Source organism: Leopardus geoffroyi, chromosome B2 (genome assembly GCF_018350155.1).
Source record: "Leopardus geoffroyi isolate Oge1 chromosome B2, O.geoffroyi_Oge1_pat1.0, whole genome shotgun sequence".
Lineage (NCBI taxonomy): Eukaryota > Metazoa > Chordata > Mammalia > Carnivora > Felidae > Leopardus > Leopardus geoffroyi.
In genome coordinates this window covers 43,468,759-43,494,601 of record NC_059332.1, presented here as the reverse complement: position 1 = coordinate 43,494,601, position 25,843 = coordinate 43,468,759, and the positions used below count along the sequence as shown (strand labels likewise).

General features: G+C 43.0%; 1 protein-coding gene across 9 annotated transcripts in view; it reads right to left on the bottom strand.

Annotated features, from left to right (window-relative positions):
• The window catches only part of RUNX2 (RUNX family transcription factor 2), a 281,233-nt gene that overhangs the window by 175,849 nt on the left and 79,541 nt on the right, over window positions 1–25,843 (bottom strand). For all 9 annotated transcript variants that reach the window (XR_006717237.1, XM_045498433.1, XM_045498434.1 and 6 more), the window contains exons 3-4: window positions 9,597–9,952; window positions 584–740 (exon numbers count right to left, since the gene is read on the bottom strand). Coding sequence is in view for 8 of the 9 variants with exons in the window: in XM_045498433.1 (XP_045354389.1) it covers window positions 584–740; window positions 9,597–9,952 (513 nt within the window). In the remaining variant the exon portion in view is untranslated. The remainder of the gene's footprint in view (window positions 1–583; window positions 741–9,596; window positions 9,953–25,843) is intronic.

Here is a 25,843-nt window from a genome sequence, read left to right as displayed (position 1 = left end):
TTTAGTCTTAATCACTTGTGTGTCTGGGCAACTCTATACAGTCATTCTAGCATGCGTAACACATCATTCTGTACAGCCTTCTGTAAAAAACTATGATTTTTTTTAAATAAAATCTTATTACAAGAGTAAGTTAAATCATAGGGAGGTAACGTGATAGATAAGTGAAGAACATTAGGCCGGCTGTCCTTGCTACGACTTACAACAAAATTGATACTATCAGGAAATTGATCCATCGCATTCTTTTTTCTTTCTTCTCTGCCACTCAATTTATTCAGCCATTTGGCATCTCATAATTCAGAACTTAAACTTCCAACTGTTCTCTCCACCTAATGTGCTCACGCCCAGTGGAATTAGGGACCAGTTTTTCTGAAAACACTGTTTGAATTTTCAATATCATAAAACAAATGAAAAAGGCCTGAGTACTCAAAAACACACTCAACTTCATCTGGACATACTTAAATAAAACCTTCAGTAATTCTATTCAGCAGAAGAAGGTGCTGATTTGTATACACACTAGCCTACATTTCCTCAGAAGATCCTAATGTGTTTATTCCACTATCAATATTAAAAATCAGAGACCTACCTCTTCCACTCCGGCCCACAAATCTCAGATCGTTGAACCTCGCTACTTGGTTTTTCATAACAGCAGAGGCATTTCGGAGCTCGGCAGAATAATTTTCGTCGTTGCCCGCCATGACGGTAACCACAGTTCCATCTGGTACCTCTCCCAGGGCCACCACCTACATAAAACAGGAAACACAGCGGCAATAATGGCACATCAGAAAAGCTTCAAAACTGAGACTATATTCCCAGTGTAAATGATGTTGAGACTATATTCCCACTGTAAATGATGTGTCTTATCAGGATTTAGTGCTCCAGTCCAGTAATGGCAGACAGGAATGAAGCATCTGCATACGGGTCAGGATGCCACTTCAAACAGACCAACGTTTCAGGGTCCACCCATTTCAAAGGCAGCAAAAGTTTCCTTCATTTGTTGCTGGATTCTTCACAGAATACATGTACATTTTTATTAAATCCCCATGTTAGGTTGTCCATAGGAATTATGCCACAGAAGGAAGGCTGATGCCCCATCTGCAGATTGCATCGTACATATTAAGGCACCGCCTGTCTGCAGCCTGGAGCGCCCCGAGGTGTGGTCTCATCCAGATCACAGGCTAAAAAAAGAAAGTCTGGTCAGCTCTATGGGAGAAGACATTCGGATGAAATCTCAGAGTTCCCGGCTACATGGAAGCCTAAATATGGTGGGGTATCCAGCACTACGTTTCATCTCCTTACTTTGGGCTACATATTCAGCTGTTAATCACACTGCAAATAATTACTGAATGCCCACTCCGGGGTTAGATACAGACAAAGCCATCAAGAAACTTAAAGTCTGGGTGCAGAATAAAAGGTACATAACGAGGACGAAAACGGTCACTGACAAATGAGCGGTACAGATCCAAAATACACCCTTGGCCAAACTTGATTCTGTCTTGTCCCATCTGCCATTTTGGAATGACACAGATGCCTCCTTCACCTTCAACAGCTAACCTGCAACAGATGAACTCAGTCAAGGAAGGATCCAGACAATCGGTCTTTGAGGTCAATAAACATTTGCACCGCTCCAGGGCTAGGGATCACACTGGCAACCAAGGTCAGCTGACTCGCAAACGGGCGCCCCTGTTTAACAAGAAGCCTGGTAAGGGAATGCCACTGGGGGAGACAGGCTGCACAGGCTGCACTGTCACATAAACACACTATTCTTGATCCATTACCCACCCCCTGCCCCTCGATAATATCCTTTCTCTCCACTAACTTCCAGGATCCTACATTCAGATGATTTCCGCCTCTTCCTCATTCAGCTTCCAGATGCCCTTGTGGTTACTAGGCAATGGCTCCAGCTAAGGTAGCCCACCAGTCTCTGATAATAACACCCATGTGCACTCGCCCGTCTGGCAAATATCCCACTGACCCTCCTGCGCCTCGTGCTGGCCCTCTCCTTTGTCGAGATTTCCACAAGGCAAACCTAAGCATTTAATTCCATGCTCCCAATGCAATTTGTAAATACTCTCATTAAAGCAACTTTTTTATAGTGTGATAAAACAGACACCGTAACTATGCTTTAGGGCTGAGTTCTCCCCACCCATGACCCCCATCCCAGTCCTCCTCTCCTACACAGCCTCTATTCTGGCCAGGCAAACAACCAACCACGCAAGAAAGTTGTCTATATATATATATATTTTTTGCCCTTGCTTTTCTCTTAGGCTGTTTCTCAATTCCATTCCCTCTTTAACACTTCGTTATTCAACTTAAAATCCTATAGCCTTCCCTCTAAAGCCCACTTCCACAGCACCCCGCTGCACTCAAATGATCCTCATTTCCATGTACATATATTAGTGATCTACCTAATCCTTGTGATATACTAGACCAAAGCGGTGAGACTCACTCCTAGGAAACCAGATTATACACTGGAAACTACATGAGGGAAGGGCCTTCATCAGTCTTGGTCACCACCAAATGCCCAGTGCCCAAACATCACCTGGCACGTAGTAAGTGTTTGGTAAATTCTTTTGAAAGAAGCTGATGAAAGAGCTCCATGAAGGGCACCACCTCCCACAGCAAATAGTCTGTGAGGCTCCCAGCTAACACTCTAAGAGAGAGAACCAGTTAAAGGCTGAGTCAGCATCTCCCAGTAACAGCAACATGCTCTTGCAATCAAACTAGTTTTCTGACAACTTTTTCTGTCCTAGAGAAGAGGGAATTGCTGACTATCATCCTGGTTACTCTGTTCAGTCTGAGAAATCTCCCAGGTCAGGGGCCAGTCCCTCGAGGACATGATTTCCTCCTTGCACGCTTGATCTAATGTCTCAAGGGGCTATAGAATAGAGGTAATGCTGTACTCCTACTGGACACAATATGCTTTTCAATTTTTTAGAATTCACAAGGCCAAAAATGTGAACATTTGAAGACACTGAAACAACTGATCATGTTTGGCCACTATTCATCTGAAAGTTTGACATTTTTTACACTCAGCATATTGCGTTTTAGCACCTGCTGTGTGGCTTTTGATGTCAAAGTAAATATGGAACCAGTAAGCATACTAAGGAAGGCAGAAAGGTTTGTACTGCTCGGAAAAAAATGAATGCACCTAAAATCAAGAGGCCGCTCTTTTTTCTCACCTCTCTTATACATCTGCTATGATGTCACACAAATAATTTCATCTCCAGGAACCACAGTTTTCCAATATAAATTAGAAATAATATTTTCAAGTCTACATAATATAGAATATACTATATAAGTAGAGTGTAATTGTAATGATGTTCTTTTTGTAAAATGAGGAGGCTAACTTCAGTTCCAAGTCTGCTGTGTGCTAAACATGGGCTTTCACTTATAAGCATCCCGAAAGCATTCAATTGGACATGTAATTCTCTACTTCATGTCCTGAAACGTTTGTCTTGTGTGTTGTGTTTGGTTTTTTGTTTGTTTTTTTTTTGTTTTTGGTGTTGTTGAGAGATAGAAGATGGCTGCTGATGGGTTTCACTTCTGTCTGGCTAAATTTAAAAAAAAAGAAAGAAAGAAATCTGCCCCAATATAAAGATTTTCAAGAGTTCTGGGACATTATTATTTTACTGCATATTTTTAACATAATGGACTTTTTTTTACTTAGAAGAAAAGGAAAATTGATTCAATATGGAAAAATATGAAAGAAAATATCCCTAAGAGTGAAATACACAAATCCACAAAATCCATTATTTTGCTTAAGCAAAATAATGACCACGTTAAATATTGGTATGTTTTACGTATTCCACTTAATAACAAAACAAAAAGGTAATCACAGATTGTGTGAGTCTTCTATGAGGCTTAGAACTTGGCCTAAAAATGAAATGCTCACAACAATGTGGTGACAACTTTTCCTGTTATGGCTGAACTCTGTTTTAATGGCTAAATATATTGGGGGTTTTTCTACGATTCACTCTACCAAATCTGATGCCTAATGTTTTTCTGAGGAAAGAAAAGAGGGAGGGAGTACTGTATTTGACTTTATATCAATCAGAAGTATAATTATATGTCAGAGGGTTTTAAAAGAAAAAGTAGATCTCTGAAGCTAAAAAGTTTCCCTTAGAGATTCTCAACTGTGTTTATCTAAAAGAAAACCAAAAGAATCAAGAAATTTTTACACATTTCATCTGTACCAAACCCAAGCAATGGAAAACATTTTAAGGGGTAGAGAGCAGTCAAAAATCGCTCTTTAACTGGTTAGGAGTAAGCACACATTAAAATTTGTTTCCATACTACCCAACACAAAAGATCCGTTCTGCAAAGAACAGTTTGTGATGAAATCTTGACAATTACATTTCTAGGTGTTTTTAAAATATAAAGTCTACAAATTCAAGAAACTTCAGGGAGAAGAGGGAAGTAATTTTGTGTCCTGACATTTTAGAACAGAGAAAAAAGTTCCTTTATTTAGCACACCTCACTATAACTAGCATTTAAACCATATGATATGAAGCTGGTACAAAATAAAGTAAAAGGATACTTAACTCCAGAAGCTACTGAAATTTTATATGAGACTCCTTATGACTAAATCTGTGAATTACCCTAAAAAAGCAGCAATAGAGAATTACCTCAGGCCCTTAAAATTGTTTTTGTGGTATTTTTGCATGGAAATTAAAATTGCCTATGACATTTCCATGGACAGAAGTCTAGTTTTAACCAATCAATTGCTCTTAACAGACCAATATCATTTGGCACATTGTACCTGCAGCAAAATTGAAATATAATTATTTTTCAAGATAAAGTCTGATCAAATCTTTCTTTGGAATCAAAAGCTGTAAGGGAGCAATTGCAAAATGGAAATCTTTAATTCTTATGGCAATTATTTAAAGATAACTTTAAACTAGTAAAACGTTTCACAAATGTTATAGTGAATATTTAGAATTTAACCTAGAATTCAGGAAAACCTGACTGAATTGTAGAGAAAAAATAAATGCAATATAAAATACCATTTCATAATTTAAAAAATATATGTCAAAGAAAAATTTGATGGAAATTATATCAGTACAAGCTAGGAATTTATGGGCCATGTTTCAAACTGGTTTGGATCATCTAACAATGAATGTTCTGGCATTTTGAAAGGAGACAAACAGCAATGCTAAAGGGGAGAAAATAATGAAAGATATCTTAACCATGCCTGTTTCCAAATAGAAGTTTCCTTAAAATTTTTTAAAAATGTATTTTCCACCTAAAATTATTTGTTTCAATTACCTTTTATATATTCAGTCCTAAAATTTTAAACTTTAATTCATATTGCATCTAAAGGCAGAACACAAGAAATGCATCTGTCCTCACACAACTTGAAATCTATCATAATTTACATAATTCTACTTAATAATGCATAGTTGACTTAACCACGTTTTAAAAGATTTAATAATCTGTTCTCCTTTGTTTAGGTATAATCACATTCATAAAGACACAAACAGAAAGCCTAACCATTATATACCTTAGGAAAATACAACTCCCTGATGTCAAATATTTATTAGTTGCATACTTGTTTTTGAAGAGAAAAATGGCCAACGAGGTTGAAAAAAATTATTTTCAAATAGAAATTGCTCCATCATTTTGAAACTCTACTTATGACAAATACTGAAAGGTTATCATTAAACATATAGAATTAACTGTGAGCAATAGATCATATAACTAAAAATGTGTTTTCTTTCTTTAACGTTGCCAGAAAAACATATGATACTGGTAAGTATACAGCCCAGTGTTCCCTAACTTAAAACAGCACAATAGCCTTGCACCACTCTTAGTTTTAAAATATACATCTGGACTTAAAATTTCTGCATAGTGTTTCAGCTTGAAGCTATTTAAAGCAACTGAGTTATAAACCCTGAACACCAGGCTTCATGGTGGAAATGCTGACAGACCTCTGACTGTAAGGGTGCTACTGGATGTAAGGCTGACATGTTCTCTCCACTATTTCTACCAGACCATTAGCTAATGAACTGAATTTGCAAACTTTTTTTTTTCTTTTTTTCTTTTTTTTGGTCGCTAGAATTATCTAGGACAGAAAGGGCATGGGATCCTCTAATAGTATCCCTTAACTATTTTAAGCGTTCAGTGAGATACACCTGAAAGAAATGTTAAAAATATTTATTTCCATTTCCTTGACACCTGGAAGGACTGAACATTACAAAACTGCAGAACTTTGTTAAAAATATAATACGAATAAACAACTTTGCATATTTTAAAACATACTAGTTGTCTTTGCAGTTTTACATGCTGCATATAAACAAATCATTACGTATTCTTGCATAATCCCAAAACAAGATCAGATGAACGACACTAATCTGTTACTTATGTCTTAATATAATACACTGTCAATTTCATTTTGAAGCATCATTTTAAATTAACGCATCAAAATACCATGTACTGAACTCATTTCTGATTCTCTATAGTGCTGAGTTCAGTGTCACAGATATAAAATATGGGCTCAATATATATATATATATATTAATTGGAATACCAGATTTCTCAACAATTAAGTTCTGTATGTGTTTTTTAGGTATATTTACCTACCTACTATCTACCCAACAACACAATAACTTTGTACACAGCGCTAAATATGATAGCCAAATTGCGGTCACCACTTTTAAAACTGAGACTTCTTCATATTATTTCTTCATTGCAGATGTATTTGATTACGTTACAAGGGTGTGGAAAGTCTACTGATCTCAGGCTTTTATCTCAAAAGAAAGGTGAAGGGAGATCGTTTTTACTAACATTCGGATGAAAACAATAAAAAATGTCAAAATCTGGATGTTCCAAATCTCTACACATCTTTCTCAGCAGAGACAAAACTTGTATACTGAGTGGATCTCAGACATCACCCTCTGTCTAAATTTTGTTAAATACAGGTATGGAGGTTGGAGAACACAGCGAATTATGTCTTAAGTTAACTCAATTTATTTTTCAATCAATACGAATTAAAATACTCAATTTAATATGGTCATGTATAATCTATGGTTTTGCTTACAGGTCAGAAGTAAAACTGCTCTGTAATTAACAATAGGATGATTAGTAGCAAAGAAAACAATTTATTTTCAAAATCATTTTTAAACGGTGGTAATTTGAGAAAACCTAAAAATAACCAAAATATCTGAGAATAGCTCAAACGACATTGCATTCTGTCAAGTTCCATGCAAATTCATTGCGTTCTACCAAGAAGATCTTTCTATCCAAAATACCAAGGCTCAAAATCAACTCAGGACCATAAATGTAGGAAAATAGTTCAAGACAGTTATACATTAAACATGTTTAGCAGAAAAAACGGAATGTAGAATACCATTAACACCTAAACGATATTTTTTAAAATGTAAGTACCTACCCATCTATTTTCATATATCTTGATTTTGAATGCCTGACGTGGCATTTAGGGACAAAATATCTACTTATTTGTACTTGCTGTTTTCATCCAGGTTTTTTGTTTGTGTTTTTAGGGGGTTGGCGGGGGGGGGGGGGGGGGGGGGGGGGAGGTGGAAACAAATTTCCACTCTTCGCTTAAGGCGAATTAGAACATTCTGGGCCTGTGGACGATGAATGTTGTAAAAGACATCTCTTGTTATGGAAATTCGAATTTCTACAATTCACATACATTCTGAGCTTTTCATATTTCAAGGAGGAAAACATTAACCTACAAAATGGGTGGTTTATAAAGGGAGAAATGGAACGGTAAACACACACACACAATTTCTTGAACCAACTGCAAAATGAAACTTGCCCCAGAATGCAACATCCCCTTTCCTTAACAATTCATTCTGATTTCTGTTCTGATGTAAGACCCATCTAGATAACCAGCTCTAATTGACCTGGACTCCTCTTCCTTTCCACCCCACCCACACACGGAATCTTGAATTGGTGCGTGGGGCGGCGGCGGGAGGGGGGTGATCCACAACTGGGAACTGCCAGTGGCCTGTGGGAGTTTGGCCCTAGGGTGCACAGTTTGGCGGGGCTGGCACGATTCCTCACTACCCCCGGCCCCCCAGGCCTTGCTTACCCTGATCTCCACAGATCTCAAAACCCAGGGACCCAGGCCCACCTTCACAAGTTCAGAGGCTAGACAGGGCCGGAAGCGTCTTCCTGGGAGTGCTCTCCTCCCTGTCTGGCTCACCGCCCCCTCCATCTCGGGCGTCCAGTCCCGCGAGTGTGGACTGCCCGGTTTCACCGTTTCCCCATCAACCCGGTGCGTGCCGGGCCCTGGGGGCTCCGCGTCTCCCCCTGGCGAAGGCCGTCCCGGAAAACCTAGACCGCCTCATGGAGAACCATCCGACTGCTGCGAGAGGCTTCGGACCCTGCACCCCCAACCTGCCTAGCCGCTGCCTGCCGCTCTGGCTGCAGACACCCGCCCTCCAACTAACGGGTCGGCGGGGCGGGCGGAGGAGGCCGCGGGCGCCCCGGGAGCGCTCTCAGGCCTCGGGGGTCGCTCCTCCGCGCCCTGGCCACCCGCCGGAGCCTCCCACGACCTTTCAGAAACAGAAGGGCCCTTTGAGATTTAGGTCCTTTAAAAGTACCAGTAGGAGAAATCCGCAAACTTTCACCTCCGTTTTCCAAGCGAGCGAGCCAAAGGCATTTCACGGGTTTCCCTCATCCCTCCCAGGTGGGGCGAGGCGGGGAACTGGGTCCAGACTCCCAGAGGCGGCCCGAGCCCCCGCCCCCTCCATTGGCCTCCTCCCCGCACTCGAGGGTCCAGCGCGCGGGACTCCGGGGCTCTCCCGCCTCGGGGCGCGCGGCGACCCTGGCGGCCCCGCCTTCCTCCCGGTAACGGGAACTGGCGCGGGTCTGCGAGCCGAGCAAACGCCCCCGTCCTGCCTCCCCCTCACTCGCTCCCAGAGTCCCTAGGTTCGCCAGGGACCCTCTTGGACACCGGTCATGCGGCCCACGCGCTGCAGCCGGCACCCGGCGCCCCGCCCCGGACGCGAACGCCCGGCGCCGGCACCCCAGGAACACTGGCCCACGAGTCCGGGAGGGGCCGTGGCCGCTGAGGCTCACGCGGGTTAGAGAAGGGGGCGCCAAGCCGGGCGGAGGGGCGTCCGGCTGGGACAGGACAGGGTAGTGGCGCGCGGGACCCCGGGGAGGGCGGCGCGGGCAGCCCACGGTGTCGGGAGTGTGGGCTGCCCAGCTCGGTGGACTCGGGAGTCCCGTGGGAGGAGGCCGGGGCTCCTCACCCCTGGGGAATGGGGGCGGAGTGGAATAAGCCGGGGTGGCGGCGCCAAGAGTGGGCACCTAGGGGCTCCTACGAGGAGGGGAGACGGCTCAGAGGAGTCGTTAGAACGAGGGGTAATGAAAGGATAAGGGGGTCAAGGGCCAAGGTGGTGGCTGCCGGCACAGGTGGGTGAGGGAAGGATCTGAGCGGGGTCATGCGCCCGGAGCCCGCCGAGGGATCCGGAGGAGGAGAGCCAGTCGGGGGTCTCTCGGGTCAGAGCCACCAAGGTAGGAGGACTCAGAGGTTGTCCGGGCCCCGAGACCCGCGGGTATGGGGACGCCGGCCGGCAGGTCCCGCGGCGCTCGGCCGGGGGCGGGGGGTGGCCGCAGCTTACCTTGAAGGCCACGGGCAGGGTCTTGTTGCATCGCCAGTGCGAGGGCAGCACAGAGCACAGGAAGTTGGGGCTGTCGGTGCGGACGAGCTCGGCCGGGTGGTCAGCGATGATCTCCACCATGGTGCGGTTGTCGTGCGGCGGCCGCAACCGGGGCACGGCGGCCGCCGCTGCCGCCGCCGCCGCCGCCGCCGCCGCCGCCTCCTGCTGCTGTTGTTGCTGCTGCTGCTGTTGCTGTTGCTGCTGCTGCTGCTGCTGCTGCTGCTGTTGTTGCGCAGCCACCACCGGGCTCACGTCGCTCATCTTGCCGGGCTGCAGGCTGCTGGAGGGAGGGCTGAAGCGCCGGCTGGTGCTCGGATCTACGGGAATACGCATCACAACAGCCACAAGTTAGCGAAGTGGCCGGGGGAGGGGGAGGAGGGTGGAAATGAGGGGCGAGGAGGAGGAAATTGGGGGGGTGGAGGCGAGACGGGGGGAAAGGGGATGGAGGTGATGGGGCCGAGGAGGTGAGAAATCAAGTTCGATGAAGCCGACTGCCGGGAGGAGTCTGACGGGGGCCAGCGGTGGCGATGCAGAGCAGTCGGGTTGGCGGGTTGGGAGACCCGGGAGGTGCAGATCTTGCCGAAGCTTTTGGAACGCCCGCGGTGGCAGCTGAGAAAGGGCGCGGGGATGTGTGTGGCCTGGGGAGGCAGGGGGCTTCAGTTTGCAGCGTGGAGTGGGGTCCCTTGGGGCACCGCGTCCTGGGTGCGCTGGCGCCCCCTCCCAGGTCGAGTCCAGCGGTGGAACGGAGTGGATTCAGTAGTCCAGCCCCGGGGCAAGCATAGCCGCGCGCTCCCCGCCACCGACGCGCCGCGCGCGCAGCAACCCAGCTGCAGGCGTCCGCGCCGCCCGCCCGCCCTCCCGCGCTGCTGCCGCCGCCGCCTCCTCCGCGGCGGCCTCCGCTCCCCCCGCGCCGGCCGCACGCTCAGTTTCCTCCCGCGGCGGCTGCCACCCCGGCTCCCCGGCTCGTCTCCTTCCTTTCCTTTTTCCTCTTCTGGCCTTCTTACGGCCACCTCCTTGCATCCATCCACTCGCTCCTGCTATTTGCAAAGCTCCCCTGACCCTCGCTCGTCGAGGTGCCAGGAGGTAAGTCGCGGGCAGCGGATCTCGGGGCAACGGATCTCGAGCCTGCGAATCGCAGCCGCTGCCGCCGCCCGCCGGCGAAGAGCAGGAGCCCCCGTACGCAGCGCGCAGCTTCCGAAGCCGGAGAGGCGGCCCTGGTCGAGGGGAATCTCGCCTGATCGCGTCCTCTAGCTTCTCCCCCGACCCAGGACCAGGAACCCCCTCTTGGTCGCACGAAGTTGAAGCGGAGACGCCAGAGCGGCCGGCTGAACTGACTGTCGTTATTTTTCGTTGTAACTTCAGGAGAGGAGGAAGGAAAATTCTTGAGCGTCTGTGCTGACTTCTCGGCACTCTTCACCCTTCCCCCACCCCACCCCCCACCTCTGCCGGAGCGGCTCCCAGGGAAAAAATGATTTTGCAGGGTTTGGGTGCCTTTTAGTCTTAAGTGACACAGAAAATTGGGGTAGAGGGGACACTTGTCAAATAGTTTTTAGAAACTCAAGTGCGTGGCTGGACACTTTTTCCTTCTATATTCAAACTTGTCGTTCCTAGAGAACAAGGATGAGGTTTATTTTTAACGACTGGAAAACTGTCAGTTGGATGATTAAAATAAGTTGCAAAAAACCTTGCTGGGGAAAAACCCCAGCAGTTTTCCGTAAATTGCAATTTTGTATTAAGTCTATTCTGCATCTAAAACTAAGACTAACGCCTTAACTTTCTTCCCCACCACTCCCTGGGGGAGGGGGGGGGGCAAAAGATAAAAATACAAAATAAAATATCCAAAATGCTTCATTGGCTATTTATTTATGTATTTATTTCCCAATGTGGGTTAAAAAAGCGACTTTGGATCCCCCAAAAAGTTGCGGTCGAGAGGATGAAGGAGCACGGAAAAAAAGCGGCAGTTTTACCTAAAATGTGGTTTTTGGAGGCTGGGATTTCTAATGATTAGGTTTTTGTGGTTTATATAGACACGACTCTGGCTAAGGCGATCATTACGCTGATGAGAGTCAGAAGCACGTGGGTGTCTCCGACCAGCCTCAAACTCGGAACCTTCAAAACAAATAAAACAATGTGCGGCGCCCGCGGAAGCCGGGAAATCCGCTTGAGGCTCTTACACCCCCAAAAAGGGGACAGAGGGCCATTTCCCCTCCTGGTTGTGTATTGCTACGTTCCTTGCTTACTGTCAAACTCCTTTAAACCTCCCAAAGCCTGAAAACGTGTTTGCAAAAACAGTCCTAGTTGCCAAGTTTCAAAGATTCGTAATAGGGTAGCTGACGCCACAGTAAGTGATTTTATAAAATAAATGAAAAATGATAACGCTTCCCCCTCTTGAGTATTAAGGAAGAAAGACGGTTGAGTCATCACTCTTCCCCCCCCCCACCCCATCTGATTTAAAACAATTCACGTGCCCATTAATTGACGTTTTTACTGCTCACTCAGCGCAAACGCCTGTGTCACCCTGGTAGCGACCTGTCACGACCCTCCCTCCCGGTTTTTAAAGCCTTGCGTCCACTTGCTGAGCGGGAGCACGGGGTCTGCGCCTTTGAAGGGGCCTGGCAAGGCTTCGAGGGGGTGTGGGCACTCAAGAGGGGACCTGGTGCCCATCACGGACTGTGGAGACCAGTTCAAGAGCAAAGGGAACGTGGAGGGCTATGGTAATGTGTCTGGGACACGAGGATTCCCCTTTAAAGAGATGCGCCGACGATAGAGGGGCCTCCAACAGCTGGAGCGGAGGTGGGGGGCTCGAGGTGGTCGGTTAGGCGTGGGCCCTCCCGGGGGTAAGGACGGGGTTCAGGGGACGCTGCTCCTCCCTTCCTCTCCCGGGCTGCATTGTTACCTTCTCTTCCTCCATTCACTATTCCACGCCTCCCTCGTGCGCGGTTTTCTCTCCACGTTCCCGCCTCTCCCCCAAATCCCCCCACAGACGCGAGCCTCCTCGCCGCGCCCCTCCCGCCTCCTCGGCCATCCCACGGCCCGGTGACACATTCTGCATCACCCGCGATGACACCCCCTCCCTGACCGACTCCTCGCCCCTGGCCTGCAAGGCCTCCGGGCCCCACCCCCGGCGCGGAGAGGGTTCGAGAGAACCCACTTCTTGCGCTGAACTGGACGCGCAGCGAGGAACTGAGCGGTCTCCTGCGCGTGCGATGTTTAATTATCTTTTCCGTCACAGGGGAGAGCTCTAACCCCGGGCACCGCCGCGCCGCGTGCGCGCACAGGGTCCAGTCTTCCCCAGCAGCTAGCGGCCGTTACCCCTCCGAAAAGAGAGAGACCAGAGTACGTCCATTACTCTCCTCTACCTTGCACACCCACTCACGTACACTCGGACACACACTGTCGCACAGGCACACACTGACACTCGTCGGTACACACGCGCGCGCGCGCCCGGGCTTGCTAGCTTTATTTTCGTTTGGTTTGATTTGGTTTGGTTGCCCTTTAGCGGGAAGGTTTTATTTGGGGCATGTTGTAGCACTGTCTTAATAGAGATGTCTGACTTTGGTTTTGAGGGGAAAAGTTACAGGAACTGTATTATTTCCGTAGTCAAAGGGAGGTACAAATTCATTAACTACCATGATAGGTGATATGCAGCCTTCTCTGGGACTGTCCTCCTCCCGGAAATCCATGGAGTAGGGAACTCCCAGAACATTGGAAGACGCTAAGCCGGTATTTCAAATAGAGGCGACCAGATGGGCTTTTTGAATAAAAGACTCTAGGGAAGTTTGAATTTAACTAATCATGTTGGGGAATTTTCCTCTCTTTCTCCATCTCTGTTCGTTCCTTTCTTTGTTTTACTTGGTGAGTAGTAAAATATGGAGGCCTCAGTGGTCAGGTACCCTGACTGGGGATTTTAAGGGCAATTTAATCAATGGTGAATTATTTATTTTAATTAATCATGTCTGGTAATTTAGCTTTATAGCCTTCCTTGGGCATCTTCCCTCCATTTCACATTTCAGTGGAACTAATATAAGCAGCCCTTGGAAGTTACTAGTCTTGGATCCCTTAAAATATCCTACAGTTATTTATAATGTGGAAATGAAATTTTCCACTGAATACCCTAACATCGTTTCAGGTATCTGGCACAGCAGATTTTCAGTCTCCTTTCAAAAATATCCTCTTGCTGAACATTCACACTTTCAGCTGGAACTGACTGAGCCTGGAACTCATGATGTCTTGGCTCAGAGCATGATACTTAAAGGAAGAAAACATTTTTACAGACCCCTAAACCGAACCTCTCTTGGTAATAGCAGGCCCATAGGAAAACCATGAAATTTTTCTTATGTGTATTTTCTGCTATAGTTCACATGATCTCACTCTTGGGTTTAGATTTTCTTCTCCTCCAAAATATTCAGAGCGGGTTACTCACTAGATTCCTATTCCTATTCAGAAATATTCATGTTTTCCATTGTATGTTATGGCATACAAAAGAACATACTTTTTTTTTCTGAAAATGTGGGTACTCCGGAAGACACAGGCACCTTTTTCCCCTTCGTCTCCTTCAGTATTTAATGTAACTCTTTAGTAACAACACCTGCGAATTCTGACTTTTCAGACTCAATGAGATGTGAAACAGTCAACTCATTTATCTGGTCAAAGAACTGAATTCAAACCAGGAACAGAGCCCATGTTCCCTACAGTCAGGCTTCATCTTATAACCCTTATGCATTATTTTAAATATACTTTTTCTTGATGAAAAGTAAAAAAAAGTCATTGCAAGATCTTCAAATGGTTTTCAATGGACCATCTAATAAAGTGGGACAAACTTTCAGACATACAATAGAAAACCATGGACATATTGTTGATCCATAAAGTTTTGAATGTGTCATATGGGAAAACTTTGTAAACAGAACCATCGTTAGAGAGCTTTCCTCTGGATTGTGATTGAGTGAAAGCTACCCAGCCCTTAAAAAACAGCCCTGCGCTAGACTCGGAATTGTCTTACTATATACTACAGCCTGTAGGCCAAATCTGGCCCGACACCTATTTTTGTATAACCCACAAGTTATGAATGATTTTTGCATTGACAAATAGTTGGGGGAAAATAAAAGAATAACATTATGTGGAAACGATATGAAGTTCAAATGTCAGTGCCCACCAGTAAAGTTGCATTGGAACCCAGCTATATTCATCTGCTTTTGTATCTGTCTGTAGCTGCTTTCACCTAAAACAGCAGAATTATGTAGCTGCGGCAAAGATTGTATGGCCTGCAAAGCCTAAAATATTTAATATCTATTTTTTTGCAGAAGACGTTCACCAATCCTAAAATAAAAGGGAGGCAGCACCCTGGTGGAATTGGACAGAGGAAAGGAGTACATATTAAAGAATGTATATGCAGTATGTATGAGGTCTGGATTAGATTTTTTTCAAGTGAAAAAGGTTTTCTTTAACTTATTCTTTTCTGTACAAAATGTTCATCAATTAGGCTAATTTTTTTCCACTTAAGAATTTTGCATGTGGCAAAACAGAGAGAAAAGAATGAGGAGTTAGTGCTTTTCCACGAGCTCTTTAAGAACCATTGTCTTACACATGTCTGTAAATTGGTATCTTCCATTGCCCTTCAGAGCAGATGAGAAACTGCGCAGATGAGAAAAGAGTAAAGGAACCTCCATGTAATGTGAACATGAAAAAATTAGTGAAGACTTTAAGAGGCTTAGTCCATCTGTTTTGCAGATGATTACACAAGAAACATAAACGAGCTTACCAAGAATTTTCTGGTATATAATATTTTCACAAGTCCTACATAGACTTTTAAGACAGTTAGCTTAATAATTTAAGTGATCCCAAAGCTTTCTGACATATTTTTCCATTTTAATTTTTTATAGTGAAATGCTATATGATCTGTTTTAAGCTCACTCAATTTTTTCCCTTTGTCAGTGGACCTATAATAACTCGCATGCCTGTAACAACAGTCGAAATGTTTGTAGTGGAGGGCTTAGCATCAGCAATCTTCCCGTGTTGTTCTAGTTAGCATTCCCACGGGCCCTTTTGGGGCATTTATAAGAGAGTACGGCATTGGCATAAAAAGGCTGACCCTTGCCACATGATCTTCCAGAACCACATTTATGGAGCACCTGTCTAATTGCTTTTCAGGAATGTCATTGACTAAAGTAGCATGTATTGTATCTGATTACAATACCAACCCACAAAACAACACCCTATTCACTGGAAGAGACCAACATAATTTCTAAAAAAGAGTCTCATTTATTACCCAGGGGTCAGAGAAATAAAACTAATTTTCCCGAATCAGCCCTTGGATATTTTGGTGCTGGCAATTGTTCAGTGGCTGCAGCAGAGGTAGTGGAATATTGTATGTAAAGTTTACAGAGATCTGTGATGAAACATCTAGGAACACCTTAAAATTACAGGTTCCATGGTAATATAACCATTCTTTTTTGACGTGCTTGCCTATGACCTTCAAGGCACCGAGGAAGGTGACTGTCCAATTCTGTTCCCACTGCCCAGTTTCAGTTTAGACTTTGGGTTGGTGGCCTGTACCATTTGTCCCTTTTCCACACCCTGTCGTCAGGGTAAGAAATGCAAATCATAGGGGCACCTGGGTGGCTCAGTCAGTCAAGCGTCCGACTTCGGCTCAGGTCACGGTCTCACAGTTCATGAGTTCAAGCCCCGCGTCGGGCTCTGTGCTGACAGCTCAGAGCCTGGAGCCCGTTTCAGACTCTGTGTCTCCCTCTCTCTCTGCCCCTCCCCTGCTCATGCTCTGTCTCTGTCTCAAAAATAAATAAACATTAAACAAAAAAAAGAAATGCAAATCATAGTATTTCCAGTCTATCTCACAAAGTACAAAGATCATTTGCAAAGTGTAAGAAATTCAAATTAAAAACTAGAGAGGTAGGAAAAAGAGAAGAGAAAAAAATAGCAAGAGTCCAGTCTAGAGCCGTCAGCTGCAGTCCCTTAGGTGGGGCCAGCTTTAGGTTAGCATCTCAAGCGTGTGGCTCCCCAGGATTTCATACTCCGAAAATACTTTCTTTTTCCCCCCAGCCATGATCAAGTTCTATACACAATGATTCTTTTATCTCTTTTGACTTCAAATGATTCCACTGAATTATCTTTTTTGGGGGGTAGGATCTGTTCCTTAATCACATTTCTGGAAGGCACTATTTTTCTTCCAGATCATTTTTCTTCCCTAGATGTGCCGTTATCAACTTACCGTCTCTCAGGTGCAAATTCATCCTTTTTCACCTGCTCTGTGAAAATGGATCTGGGCCTTTGTTTGTTTGTTTCTTTGTTTTTAAGTAGGCTTCACATTCAGTTTGGAGCCCAATGCAAGGACACTGAGATCAAGACCTGAACTGAGATCAAGAGTCAGACACTCAACCAACTGAGCCACCCAGGTACCCTGGATCCGGGCCTTTCGAATATTTCTCCTTGCCAGCTTCCAACTCCATTTTTGAAGAACTACCTCCAATTCTATTTAAATAAAATATGTTATTTAAATACATATGTTTAAATAATATATTTTATTTAGATAAAATATAAAACATAATGCACTTAGAACCCTATTACCTTTTATTTCCATAAGTCTACCTATGGTGTTAAGTTACTTAGATCCTTGTAATAAATTAAATAGATTATTAAATCTTTACAAGAGTTTTATAAGAGAGAATCTCTATTCGTGCCACTACAAAAGTAAACCTTTACCCGAGTGGGAAAAAAAAGTAAGGCAACAACAACAACAAAAACCCCACAAAGCTTATTTGCCTTGTGTTCTATCTTCTGTCAATACAGCGCTCTTTCTGTTAATTCACATCTTTGCCCAGAGAACATATTTATTTCCGTCTCCTGAGTAAAACCTCTGTAGTTTCTGGTGGCCAGGTATGAGGCTTAACCATAACATGTTGATTCTTAGGTGTTCTGAAAGAGAGATCTTTCGCATGCCTTCAAATCAAACTCCTTACTTGGCTCTTCCTAGTAAGTCTTAACTAGGATTTTGGCCTCAACATTTAGTCCAGATTTATACGTACCTGGCTAATCCACAAATCTAAAATCCTAGGGGGTGACACCAGTTTAATTATCGTCCAATAAGAAAGAAATGGATGAAATGTTCTAGCTCTTCATCGGATATGCTTAGTGTGAAGCTCATTCTTCTCCAAGATTGCTGAAAATGTGGGTTGCATCGAGTTGTTTCACTGAAGATGTCTGTTTTCCATTTTTAACTTGCTTCACTTGCTATTGATCCTTGTTGAAGTGTATTATTATGGTGTGCCCATGACTGCAAAAATGGAAACTACTTGAGGTATACAACTTACTATATATTGTCATTCAAGATTTAATCTTGGCTGTTCTAATGCTGATAGTATTTGGTTCATACAAAAATAAATGTCTTTTTTCAAAGGCATCTCTGATAAAAGTTGAATTGTAAAAAATATATTAATAAGGAGAGAATGGTTAGAAGTATATTATATAAGAACTACAACTCATCTTAGCGTTAACCTTGAAAATTCAAAGTATTAAGTCTTTCAATTTTTAACTTTGTTTTGCAAGCATTTATAAACTCAATCGTAACAGTTCCCTCCAGGCAAAGGTCTGGCAAAAGCATTCAGTTCAAAGCCAAACTTTCTGTAGACTATTTCTTACTGCCAGTGTTAAAAATTATAAAACCAGAAGAAAAATAGTTGGAAGGTTGCTTTGCACTTGTCACTTAAAGAAAGAAGGGAGGCATATATCTAAATAAATTAAAGTCTAGGGGCGCCAAGGTGGCTCAGTCGGTTAAGCGTCCAACTTCAGCTCAGGTCATGATCTCGTAGTTCTTGGGTTCGAGACTCCTGTAGGGCTTTGTGCTGATAGCTCAGAGCCTGGAGCCTGCTTCAGATTCTGTGTCTCCCTCTCTCTCCATTCCTCCCCTGTTTGCACTCTGTCTCTCAAAAATAAATAGACATTAAAAGCAATTTTTACATAAAGTCAAAAGAATTCATCAGTAATTTGTATTAGACGTATATGAAAGAAAAATTAGTTTTAATTCATTCACTTCACCCTTGAAACTGTTGTGTTATGTGAAAAACCTACGTGGCCCTGATCATTTTAATTAGGTGCTCAATTTTTTGAACTTCTCAGTTGGAGAGTATGCAACTTGGAGCCACCGAAAGAAAAAACTTTCAGAAGGTTTATATTGGATTGGAGACTGGTCTCTTCCCTTTGAACTCCCTTCCAGGAGCAGAGCAACAGGACCATATTTGAACCATATTTCTTCTCAGCACATCTTAGAAGAGAGAGTAGAGCTGCAAAATGGGAAGTGCCCCGAGACGTCTTTTTAACTAACTCCCTATGAAACTGTGAACAAGGGCTCCAGACCAACGTGTCCTATGGCCTCACAGAAACTTCCACCTGAAGATTTAATCCATAAATCCCTCAAAGTCAATATGTCCAATATACTCAGCTATTGTCTCAAGCAGAAAAGGAGACACAGGACACAGCACTTATTTTTTTCTTTATCTTAGGTTATAGTATCACCGCACACAGGATTGCGGGTTCCATAATGGCAGGCACTCTGTGTGTCAGATTCACAAGAAATCTGGAACCACACCACTGAAAAAGTCCCAGAAATACCATCCCTAGTCTAGTCTATGTGCACACAATGTGAACAGAGTTCCCTGGCGTGGTATATAATACGGCAGCCCTTGATAGCCCCTGCAGCTACCATAAGGCCTAACATATGGTGTGTGACCAATATGTATATCAGTTGATTGAATGAATGAATATCCCCCCCTTAGGCAGTAACTTGGGTATTAGGATAAACTAATCTTCTCCATCATTTTCCACTTTTAGTCTGTAATTCTGTTAATGCTACTTCCTTAATATGATTCCTACCTCTTTTCTTTTCATCTCCAGTACCACTGCATTCATTCAGGCCTCTACCATCTTGAATCTCAACTGCAGTAGACCCCTAACTTGTCTTCTTGCCTCCATTCATTCTCATCTCAATCTCAGTCCATCCTTCGCATTGCCATATGAAATATTGAGGAGACCGTAGAGCACTGGGAACTTTCTTACATTTTACTGAGACTGTGAATTGGGGAAAAAGATTTGGGATAATAGTTTGGCAAGAGTTAGTAAAGTTGAAACTGTATATGCTCTGCAACTTGGCAATTCTGCACCGAAGTATCTACCCCAGCTATAAAACGCATAGGAAAAGATAATATTGTGTATGTTTTACTGGAATAAAGAAATGAGAGGCTTGTGCTGGGAGGCAAGGGAGCATAGCTTCAGCCACTTCAACCCATGCTGTGCCCTGAGTGCTCAGGGATCAGTATCTCAGCACTTATGCTATGGTGGTAGTCTTCAAACCCGTTACGATGTGGTCTGCAATAGTATTTTTTTTAAGTTTATTTATTTATTTTAAGAGAGACAGAGACAGTGCAAGTGGGGTAGAGACAGAGAGAGAGTGAGAGAGAGAGAGAGAGAGAGAGAGAGAGAGAGAATGCCAAGCAGGCCCTGCAGTGCCAGCGCAGAACCCGATGTGGGACTTGAACCCACAAAGCCGCGATTTCATGACCGGAGCCGAAACCAAGAGTCAGACGCTTTACGACTGAGCCACCCAGGTGTTCCGGTCTGCTATGGCATTTAAGAATATTCATTCTGGGGGCGCCTGGGTGGCGCAGTCGGTTAAGTGTCCGACATCAGCCAGGTCACGATCTCGCGGTCCGTGAGTTCGAGCCCCGCGTCGGGCTCTGGGCTGATGGCTCAGAGCCTGGAGCCTGTTTCCGATTCTGTGTCTCCCTCTCTCTCTGCCCCTCCCCCGTTCATGCTCTGTCTCTCTCTGTCCCAAAAATGGATAAACGTTGAAAAAAAATTAAAAAAAAAAAAAAAAAAAAGAATATTCATTCTGTTTTAGGAAAGGAGAGAAACAAATAAGGATGACAAACAAAACTAAATATAGAAGCCAGTAGCTTATGAGACATGTTAGACATAAAGGAAGGAGAACATATGTGTGCCTAACATCCATTGGAGGGGATAGAAGGATGAAGAGTATTAAATATTCATGATATACTAAATATACATGAGGTACTCAATATTCATAAGGTCTTAAATTGGTATCCTGTTATTGACAACAATTCTGGCCCATGTGTCCTCCTCCCAATAACTCTGTGGCCACTCCTCACTCCTCAATCTAACTGGCAAGCTACAACTGTGGCCAGATGTACCGTAAAATATATGTATATTGGTTCTAGGCACCTTCCTTCTGTAGAGCAGTCTTGCACAAACCTCAGCTCTGGCTTGTATCCACATCATCAGGGCAAGTTTGAATACATCAGAGAAAAAGACAGGACATATGAACTTTGCATAATTCAGAATTTAAGTAGTATACTCCTTCCACCCTGTTTGCATTGTATCCTAAGTGTATTAATCTATACCATCTCTATTCCCTTGCTTCCTCTTCTGTTTTCAATTAATTCAATAAACTGTGATTCAAGAATCTTAATGTGGTCTGTAAGCCTTTTGTTCAGTGGCAAATAGCTTGTCTTAGTGTTCTTAGAGGCTGCTATTGCACCAAAATAATTTCCCACATAATGCTGGGTTACATGTATCCCTATAGGACATGAAAACTTTCCAAGGGAACATACAGTTTTAAGAATTTCCAACTCCTGATGGTGCCTGGGTGGCTCAGCTGGTTGAGTGTCTGACTTCAGCTCATGTCATGATCTCACAGCTCGTGAGTTCAAGCCCCGCATCGGGCTCTGTACTGACCGCTCAGAGCCTGGAGCTTGCTTCGGATTCCGTGTCTCCCTCTCTCTATGCCCTTCCCTTGCCTCTCTAAAATAAATAAATGAGCATTAAGAAAAAAAAGAATTTCCAAACCCCCAAAGTCATGTATACCCCTTCCTAAAAGTGACCTCCCTCCCTCCCTCCCTTTTTCTCTCCACATTTCCGTTTTCCCCTTTATAAAAGAAAGGATACCTCCTGGCCACCTTCCCTTCCTATTGTGCTTTGCCCCATGGCATAAAAAAATCTCATAAAAAGCTGGCACCCAGAACCTCCATTATCGAGATGCCAAAAGCATCACTTCACTCAACTCCTTAAGAGATAGCATTTCCCAAAAAAGGTGTAACTTTCACGTTCAATAATTATTTCTTTTTTTTAATTTTTTTTTTAATATTTATTTATTTTTGAGAGAGACAGAGACAGAATGCAAGTGGGTTGGGACAGAGAGAGAGGGAGACACAGAATCTGAAACAGGCTCCAGGCTCTGAGCTGTCAGCACAGAGCCCGACACAGGGCTCGAACTCACAAGCTGCGAGATCATTGAGATCACTGAGCTGAAGTCGGACGCTCAACCGACTGAGCCACCCAGACGCCCCTCAATAATTATTTCTTAAAAATTATAATGCATGCTGTTTTCAGCAAGTGTATAGTATGGTGATAATATTGCCACAATTCAAGCTAGAAGAAGTATTTTAACAGTTAGAAATTGTGGACCTAGAAAGCTTAACAATTTGCAATTTCAATTAACATACCTATTTTTGCTTCTGAGAAATAGTCTAGCATGACTAATAGAAGACTTTAATGCGTAGGGGCGCCGGTTCGGCTCAGTCATTTAAGCAACTGACTCTTGATTTCGGCTCAGGTCCTGATCTCATGGTTTGTGAGATTGAGCCCCACGTTGGGCTCTGTGCTGACAGCATGGAGCCTGCTTAGGATTCTCTCTCTCTGCCCCCCTACTCATGCTCTCTCTCTCAAAAATAAAATAAATGAACTTAAAAAACAAAGACTTTAGGGGCACCTGGGTGGCTCCGTCAGTTGAGCCTCTGACTCTTGATTTGGGTCCAGGTCATGATCTCATGGTTCATGGGACTGAGTCCCGTGTCAGGCTCTGTCTGCACTGACAATGCGGAGCCTGCTTGGAATTCTCTCTCTGTGCCCTCCTGTGCTTGCTTGCTATCTCTTTCTCTCTCTCAAAATAAGTAAAATGAACTTAAAATTTTTATTTATTTATTTATTTTACTAAAAAAATTTTTAATAGCTTTTTTTCTTTCTTTCTTTTTTTTAATATGGAATTTATTGTCAAATTGGTTTCCATACAACACCCAGTGCTCATCCCAACAGGTGCCCTCCTCAATACCCATCACCCACCCTCCCCTCCCTCCCACCCCCCATCAACCCTCAGTTTGTTCCCAGTTTTTAAGAGTCTCTTATGTTTTTTAAAAAGACCTTAAAGCATAAAAATATGTTACATTAAGACACATTCTGTGAAATGAATGGAAACAATATAAAACTTTTGACCGATAAGATCTTGTTCATGTATTTTGCAATGGATGTAGGTGGTCTCAAATCAGTATGGTTTTAGCTTGCACTAAATACATCTGAAAGAACGATGTATATAGGTTTTATTTTTAAGTTGCAATCATTACAATACGCTGAAAATAGTTGCATCCTTGGCAACTATTTAAACATAGAATGAAAAATGTTAACATTTTATCAGTCAAGTCCAATGACAGAAAACAGAAACATTTCCAGGTATTGTTTTTTTTTTAACAGAAGGAATTCAAAAAAGGTATTTAGAGACTAAAATTAACAACTCAGGCAACAACAGATGTTGGCGAGGATGAGAGAAAGAGGAACACTTTTGCACTGTTGGTGGGAATGCAAACTGGTACCGCCACTCTGGAAAACAGTATGAAAGTTCCTCAAAATATTAAAAATAAAACTACCCTACAACCCAACAATTTCACTAGTAGGTATTTATCCAAAGTATACAAGAATCTTGATTCGAAGGGGCACATGCACCCCAATGTTTATAGCAGCTCTATCGACAATACCCAAAGTATGGAAAGAGCCCAAATGTCCATCGACTGATGAATGGATAAAGAATATGTGCTGTATGTATATAATATATAATATATATATAATGAAATATATATAATATATATAATGAAATATATATATACAATGAAATATATATGTGTATATATATTTATATATATATTATATATATATATACACACAATGAAATATTGGCGATCAAAAAGAATGAAATCTTGCCATTTGCAGAAATGTGGATGGAACTTAAGTATTTGCTAAGCAAAATAAGTCAGGCAGAAAAAGACAAATATTATATGATTTCACACATATGTGGAATTTGAGATACAAAACAGATGAACATAAGGGAAGGGAAGCAAATATAATATAAAAACGGAGAGGGAGACAAACCATAAGAGATTCTTAAATACAGAGAACAAATTGAGGGTTGCTGGCAGGGTGTAGGGTGAGGGGAAGGACTAAGGTGGTGAGGGGCATTAAGGAGGGCACTTGTTGGGATGAGCACTGGGTGTTATACATGTAAGTGATGAATCATTAACTTCTATTCCTGAAATTATGATTACACTATATGTTAACTAACCTGGATTTAAATTTTAAAAAAGATCACCTTATGATAACTAATTTCAATAAAACAATTAATATTAAAAAATAATTCAATTTCAATATTATATTGAAATTTCAAAATTTTAATTTTGAAATTTTTTTGAACTAAATTTCAAAAAAAAAAGGTATTTAGAGCTATGGAAGAGCTGAGAAGTCAACAGGGAATACAAAAGAGTCCCAAGGTTAGCAACAGGCGGAGTCACTCTCAACCCAAGAACATAAGAATGAAAGGAGTGGGTTTTGTTATCAGAACTCAGAAATCTAGGAGCCAGAAGCATGGTGGGACAACTCTGCAGATCCAGGAACCACAGAAGGAAGAGTCATTTGGTGTAATATGGAGCCACAGAGGCCATATAGCAACTGCCAGAGACAATTCCTGAGGCTGAGGGAGAAGGAGAGAAATTCCATGGCTGCTCCCCTCCATCTGTCTTCTGATCTTCTCCCCATGTTTCCAATATTTACAGATCATATAACTAATGAGGGTCTAGATTCTAGAATATATAAAGAACCCTCATGACTTAGAAAAAGGCAAACAATCCACCTGAAAAGTGGGCAAAGATCTGAACAGATATTTCTCCAAAGAAGAAATGCAAATGGCCAATAAGCGCATGAAAAGATGCTCAACATCATTGGTTGTTAGGATGTATGGCTATCCTTTTGAAAACTGGAAAATAACAAGTGTTGAAGATGATATGGAGAGATTGAAACTTTCATATACTAATGGTGGAGATGTAAAATGGTACAGTCACTGTGGAAAACAATTTGGCAGTTTCTTAAAAAGTTAAACATAGCACCATAGAGCAAACTAATGACACCTAAGAGAAAAGAAAACATATGTTTACATAAAAACTTGTATACAGATATTCCTAACAGCATTGTTCATAATAGCCAAAATGGGAAACCACTCAAGTATCTGTTGACTGGTTAATGGATAAATAAATATCCATTAAGTGGAATATTATTCAGTCATAAAACTTGAAATATGATGCTAAGTGAAAGAAGTCAAACACAAAAGATCACATATTGTATGCTCCCATTTTTACAGAAGTCCAAAATACAGACAGAAAGTAGATTAGTGATCGCCAGGGACTGGTCTGAGGAGAGTAACTGCTAATGAGAATGGGGTTTCTTTATAGAGTGATGAAGGGTGCCCGGGTGGCTCAGTCAGCTGAGCGGCCGACTTCAGTGTAGCTCATGATCTCACCGTTCCGGGTTTGAGCCCTGCATAGGGCTCTGTGCTGACAGCTCAGAGACTGGAGCCTGTTTTGGATTCTGTGTCTCCCTCTCTCTCTCTCTGCCCTTCCCCCACTCACACTCTGTCTCTCTCTCTCTCAAAAATAAAAATAAACATTAAAAAATGTTTATAGAATGATGAAAATGTTCTGAAATTAGGCAGTGGTGATCACTGCACAATATTAAATTGTGCACTTCACAAAAAAACATTGAATTGTACACTTTCAAAGGGAGAATTTTATGGTATGGGATTTATAGCTCAATTTTTTACAATTAATTTTTTTTAATGGATGAGTGAGCCCATTGTTTTTCAGGAGTGTACTGGGGGAAAGGACCTACAGCGCTTCAGCTGGGAAATTATTCTCTGGAAAGACCTGTGCATATGTTCCCTAGAGCATATGAATATTCACAGCAGCACTGGAAACATCAGAAGTAAAAAGATAAATAAATTGTAGAATATTTATGCAATGCAAAACTATCATCAGTGAAAACGAATGAATAGCAACATACGATATCATGGAGAAATCCGAGGAACCTCCTATTGA